The sequence below is a fragment of the Triplophysa rosa genome, linkage group LG2 (assembly GCF_024868665.1).
Source record: "Triplophysa rosa linkage group LG2, Trosa_1v2, whole genome shotgun sequence".
Taxonomy (NCBI): Eukaryota; Metazoa; Chordata; class Actinopteri; order Cypriniformes; family Nemacheilidae; genus Triplophysa; species Triplophysa rosa.
Genome location: NC_079891.1, coordinates 15,713,768 through 15,719,767, shown reverse-complemented (window position 1 = coordinate 15,719,767; position 6,000 = coordinate 15,713,768). Strand labels below are relative to the sequence as shown.

Genomic DNA, 6,000 nt, shown 5'->3' with positions numbered 1-6,000 from the left:
CAGCGGGGCAGTGGCTCTAGCCACCGGGCCACCCCCCTGTACACTTCCCTGTCTGGGCATCAAGAACGACACTCAACGAGTAATGCAAATTATTGCTTAAGTATTTCATTTTCATCAACTAATGTTTACTATTTCAATGTGACGCTACAAATGTAGCAATACGTGTTACAAACAAGCAAGATAACAAGAAATTGTGCAACAGCGGTGTTTTTTTTTCTTAGAACAGGAGGTGGAGCTTTTTGGCTACAGATCCCCTCATGAAGTTTTCCAGCAGAACTGAATCAGTTGTAACATCACCCGTGTGCAGCTGTGCGCCTTCACCTCTCCACCAGTTTGACTTCCACAACTTTAAGATTGCGTTTACACTTCCTTGCCTGCAAGATTGGACAAGGTTAATCGTTTTACAAGTTTTGCAAGAGAAAGAGAGTTGAAGTGTGCTGTTTTTTGGAGTACACAGAATAACTCCAGCATCAGGATGCGAGCGATTAACTTGGACACGTACAGCCTGTCTCTGCTGACTGCTAAAGAAGACATCCTGAATCCCCGAGCATCCACCAACTGGTACGGTAACTTTTACATAGCCTATTGTCTATGTGTACTGGATGTTTCCTTATGCTAAATTTTCATTCATTATTAAATATTTTGTTTGAAACAGCTCGTTTAGCTGAGTATGTACTGTAGGCTTGGTTTTGACACACAACCAAAGACCGCGCATTGCTTTTCTAATCCAACTTTAGAAATGGTTATTGCGCAGTTGCTTTTATTGTTGTCTGAGGCACGTTACGTTTGAGTTTTGAACACTGTTCAAATGTGTAAAAATCCCAAGACTGGTACAAGATTTGCTTATCTAACGATCTGTCAGTACTTGTTTGAGTACTTATCACTTGTGGGGAACCAAAATACTGAAGTGGTGCACTTCAGTTATATTATTGCTAAAGATTTAAATGGAAATGTATGAGCATGCACACTGATATGTTCCCGTGGAAGTGGGTGATGTCGGGTTCTTCCCATTGTGATGTTTCTTTTGGTGTTTGCCTGTATGCAAATCTAGCCAACCGCGAGTTCAACATTAGCTCAGAAACAAACAAAAAAGGGAAAAAACGATTTTTTATTAAATAATAGTAATGAGCAGTTTGTTGATGTGTACTAAGAACTATCAACATTTATTGTCTTACAAAATGATTAAATGGATAATCCAGATTCCTCATTTGGTGTGCTTAGTTGTGCATCAGTTGGGATGAATGATGGTAGGAAACCAACAATCATACAGCCCCTTTCATTTGTGACTTTCTGCCATGATATAATGATGTTCAATTCTGACTCAGTTTCAGGTCTCTGTGGAGAGTAATAGTTTGCACAGTGGTTTGCACTTAAGTGGAGCACCCACATGATTAGAGACACCTTTTCTGTAACTAAATACAGCTCTCAAGCTCTCATTCATTTAGAAAAGTACCCAGTCACCACTCAGGCGACATGATGTCATCCTTGTTATGCTTTTAATAGCTACACATAACATTTTACAAACTTCATAGTCATATACATTTAATCTAATCCTATGATTATTAATGTAGTGAATCATTTCTTAACTGTAAACATGGTTTGGGGGAAATGTTTAAAACTCGGCAAACTAGACACTCCAAACTGATTTGCCAAGTGAAATGTTCCTAGGTTAACTAACAGACTGTACAGTTTATTGACCCTTGAAGAACATTTCTGTAAAAAAAATATCCCTATCCCCAAAGCCTAACCATAACTGGTGAATAGCAATGATGTACTGTATATAGCATCCTGGTTGTAACCTGAACTTCACATTAACTGTAAACTTATCCCTCAAATCTGATTGATTGATTGAAATATATACTATAATGATCTACCAACATTAAAGTCCTGCAGTGATGTTCTTGTGTGTCAGATCTTGGCAACTAATGCTTGTTAAATCAACGGTGTCATTGTCTGCTGAATTTCAGCAGGCGGATTCTCGCAAACGCCCCATCAGGCTCCCCGAGCCATCCAGGCAGCTCCCATTCTGTTTTTCCACATGCTTAATCACCATGGAAACGTGCTCGGAAACACTCGCTGGTGCTTTAGGCTTTACAAGCCTATCAGGCCTATTCATGTGCTGTCTGGTGCTATTTGCTGATCGCTAAAACTTTCATGGTGCAAGTTTGCCAGCTGTATTTTTTTTGTGTAGGGCATTTGTAGCAAAAAGAAGAAACCTGCATGTGTAGATGACAGTTAGTTTATGCATCCTATAATAAAAAGAAAAGAGTTTTTCATTGACTTCAGTCATCTTCTTTTAGCATAGCAGGACTGCCATGTAGTCATACTGCACGCATATAAAGCCGCTGAATGGGAACAATCCAATTCTCCTGATCAACACTTTTCCACTCATAAAATGCAGCCAAACTAACTTTAGCCTTGGTCTGGCTAAAGCTTGTGTTGGAAGATTGCATTTCTCAGTAAAAGTTTCAGTATGCGGCTACTTATCCTGTATCAACCCAGAATGATTCTTAATCAGTTCATCAGTCTTTATCGGACATGTGATCAGAATTAATCCCTGGCCGTGTTTTTACATGCCACTCAGCAATTCTTCAGAAGTTGATGTTGGCAATAGTTCTTCTTATGTCCTCATACCAGTTAGCAACGGTGCTATTTGTTTTATGGGCATGTAAAGGGGCCAAGATCACTTATAAGTCCTAAGTCAATGATAATGTGTTTAATGCTAGTACGATAGATACTAGAGTTTAGGGCTGTTAAACGATTAATTGCAATTAATCACATCTGGAATAGAAGTTTGTGTACAGATATTCATAATATCTGTACTGTACATATTAATTTTGTATTTATAAACACATACAGATACACATCTATGTATATATAAGTTTAGGGCATATTTAGATGTATTTATTTATATATAATTCAAATTATACATAAACATTTATTGGTTTGTATAGTGTAACGAGGAAGGCGGGGCGAGAGCCGTGAGGGGACGGTGCGAGACCGGTGCAATGCGCAGCTGACACTCATTATCACTCGCGTCACCGGCCTCGCACCGTCCCCTCACGGCTCTCGTCCCGCCTTCTCGTTACATATAGTTTTTCCTAAATATATGTATGTGTTTATAAATTCAAAATTAATACGCACAGTACACATACAGATACTGTATGTAAACACAAACTTTTGTTTTGAATGCGATTACTCGCGTTTAACAGCCCTTCTAGAGATCTTCTTGATTTTGTTGTTGTTGCAATAACAACAAAGGTTTGCATTTAATAACTTACTGTTTTGGGTTTAACATATTGTTCTCATATGTTCTAAGATGTACTGTTTTTAGTGTGAATTTGTCATCCCAAGCCTTAGGCAGACAACTAAAAGAACTCCCATGGGATTTGACTGAACTAGAAATGATAGGAAATTGTGAAGGCGTGGTAGAATTCTTTCCAATGAAATCTGTAGGACGTTATGTTGAGTAGCCAAACTTGTGATATTTGAGTCTTGGAAGTGGCTTCAGCATCCGTCACACAAAGAGGGATTCAGCCACTGTCCTTTAACATTTTCACAGCGCAAAGAGGGAATTGTGGAACTCTTGAAAACATGGTGGTTTTCATTGTGACAATAGCAAAGTTGTGGTTTTAAGGAGCTCACCTACGGTAAACCTAATGAGATAACGGATCTCAGGTTCAGTGTGTCTCAGGTGTTTACATCTTCATGCTGTTGAAGCACAGGTTTATGCATGATTTAAGAGCCTCAAGGTGCAATCTTCTCACGTTACCACTAATAAACATGTGCTCTATGGTAAGTTATCATCAGTACTTAAAAAAAAAAAAACACTGTTCATGTCCAACAGTTCATAGTAGGTGGTAATTTTGTGGACAGCTGAGGTAAACAGAGTATTACGTTTAAAGATGAGGTACTGTAACACACGCAGTTTCTGCCAATCTCATATTAATCTTGAGTACTTATACAGTAGTATTGCATACTTCGTATCTTTGAAGAGTATTTAGTTTGATCAGATTTATTAAAGTCAGATACAGCTGTATGCTTATTTCCGGAAAAAGACGAGTGCCTGGAGTCGCGAGCGGGGGGCGGAACTACAGCACGAGCGAACAATACATCATCGCATTAATTCACTATAAGTTTGTGTTGTTTACATTATGCACGTACACGCCGATTGCCAACAAAACACAGACATATGACTTAGTTTGCCATGTCTGGCATCTTTTAGCGCTGGGACCGCGCCATCTATCAGTTTCAAACGGTCTCCAAATCCAGTGTTATATCCACCGTTTATATTACATTTATCACCATCATGCCGTGAGCCAACAAACAGACATAAACTTCCGTCAGCTGAGTGAAGCGGCATTGATGGGCATGCTCTTTCTCATGCTGGCTAGTTGATGCATGGGCGTGCTCTTTCTCTCAAGTCGTACGTGGGCGTGCTCTTTCGCACGCTGGATGACGCGTGGCCATGCTTTTCCGGACGAATTGTCCAATAATCGAGTGAATCAAGCACAGAAATACTAGTTGACCATGTTAAGCTTGAAAAGCCAGCACGTTTAAAAGTGTAAAGAAGTCAGAATGCGTGAAATAGCATGCTAACTCCACTTTAAGGTTTACATCAAACCTCAATTGAGTATATTGAGCATAGTGAATAGCTTTATTACCATGTAAGGAAGGAACTATTGGCACTAAATTCATCCCATGTCATTATTATTGCAAATGTCCTGAATGCAAGTTTACATTGATACACTAATAACCTTTATAAACGATACACCTAGCTAGAAGTGCACTATTAAGAATTAAATAGTATTGTGAATTTATATTCCCCCTTTTTCTGGAAGTCATGTTTAATCCTCGCAAGTCTGGAGTTTCCTGTTCACTTTGCACGTGACATACACTCACCTAAAGGATTATTAGGAACACCTGTTCAATTTCTCATTAATGCAATTATCTAATCAACCAATCACATGGCAGTTGCTTCAATGCATTTAGGGGTGTGGTCCTGGTCAAGACAATCTCCTGAACTCCAAACTGAATGTCAGAATGGGAAAGAAAGGTGATTTAAGCAATTTTGAGCGTGGCATGGTTGTTGGTGCCAGACGGGCCGGTCTGAGTATTTCACAATCTGCTCAGTTACTGGGATTTTCACGCACAACCATTCCTAGGGTTTACAAAGAATGGTGTGAAAAGGGAAAAACATCCAGTATGCGGCAGTCCTGTGGGCGAAAATGCCTTGTTGATGCTAGAGGTCAGAGGAGAATGGGCCGACTGATTCAAGCTGATAGAAGAGCAACTTTGACTGAAATAACCACTCGTTACAACCGAGGTATGCAGCAAAGCATTTGTGAAGCCACAACACGCACAACCTTGAGGCAGATGGGCTACAACAGCAGAAGACCCCACCGGGTACCACTCATCTCCACTACAAATAGGAAAAAGAGGCTACAATTTGCACGAGCTCACCAAAATTGGACAGTTGAAGACTGGAAAAATGTTGCCTGTCTGATGAGTCTCGATTTCTGTTGAGACATTCAAATGGTAGAGTCAGAATTTGGCGTAAACAGAATGAGAACATGGATCCATCATGCCTTGTTACCACTGTGCAGGCTGGTGGTGGTGGTGTAATGGTGTGGGGGATGTTTTCTTGGCACACTTTAGGCCCCTTAGTGCCAATTGGGCATCGTTTAAATGCCACGGCCTACCTGAGCATTGTTTCTGACCATGTCCATCCCTTTATGACCACCATGTACCCATCCTCTAATGGCTACTTCCAGCAGGATAATGCACCATGTCACAAAGCTCGAATCATTTCAAATTGGTTTCTTGAACATGACAATGAGTTCACTGTACTAGAATGGCCCCCACAGTCACCAGATCTCAACCCGATAGAACATCTTTGGGATGTGGTGGAACGGGAGCTTCGTGCCCTGGATGTGCATCCCACAAATCTCCATCAACTGCAAGATGCTATCCTATCAATATGGGCCAACATTTCTAAAG

General features: G+C 40.3%; 1 protein-coding gene across 4 annotated transcripts in view; it reads left to right on the top strand.

Annotated features, from left to right (window-relative positions):
• The first annotated feature begins 230 nt into the window (after positions 1-230).
• Positions 231-6,000, top strand: part of si:dkey-40c11.2 (drebrin-like protein B) — a 35,587-nt gene continuing 29,817 nt past the window's right edge. Inside the window, exon 1 of one of the 4 annotated variants that reach the window (XM_057328128.1) lies at positions 231-561. In XM_057328128.1, coding sequence (XP_057184111.1) covers positions 476-561 — 86 coding nt within the window. In that variant the 5' untranslated portion in view covers positions 231-475. The remainder of the gene's footprint in view (positions 562-6,000) is intronic. The other 3 variants (XM_057328136.1, XM_057328150.1, XM_057328144.1) reach the window with 3 other exon arrangements.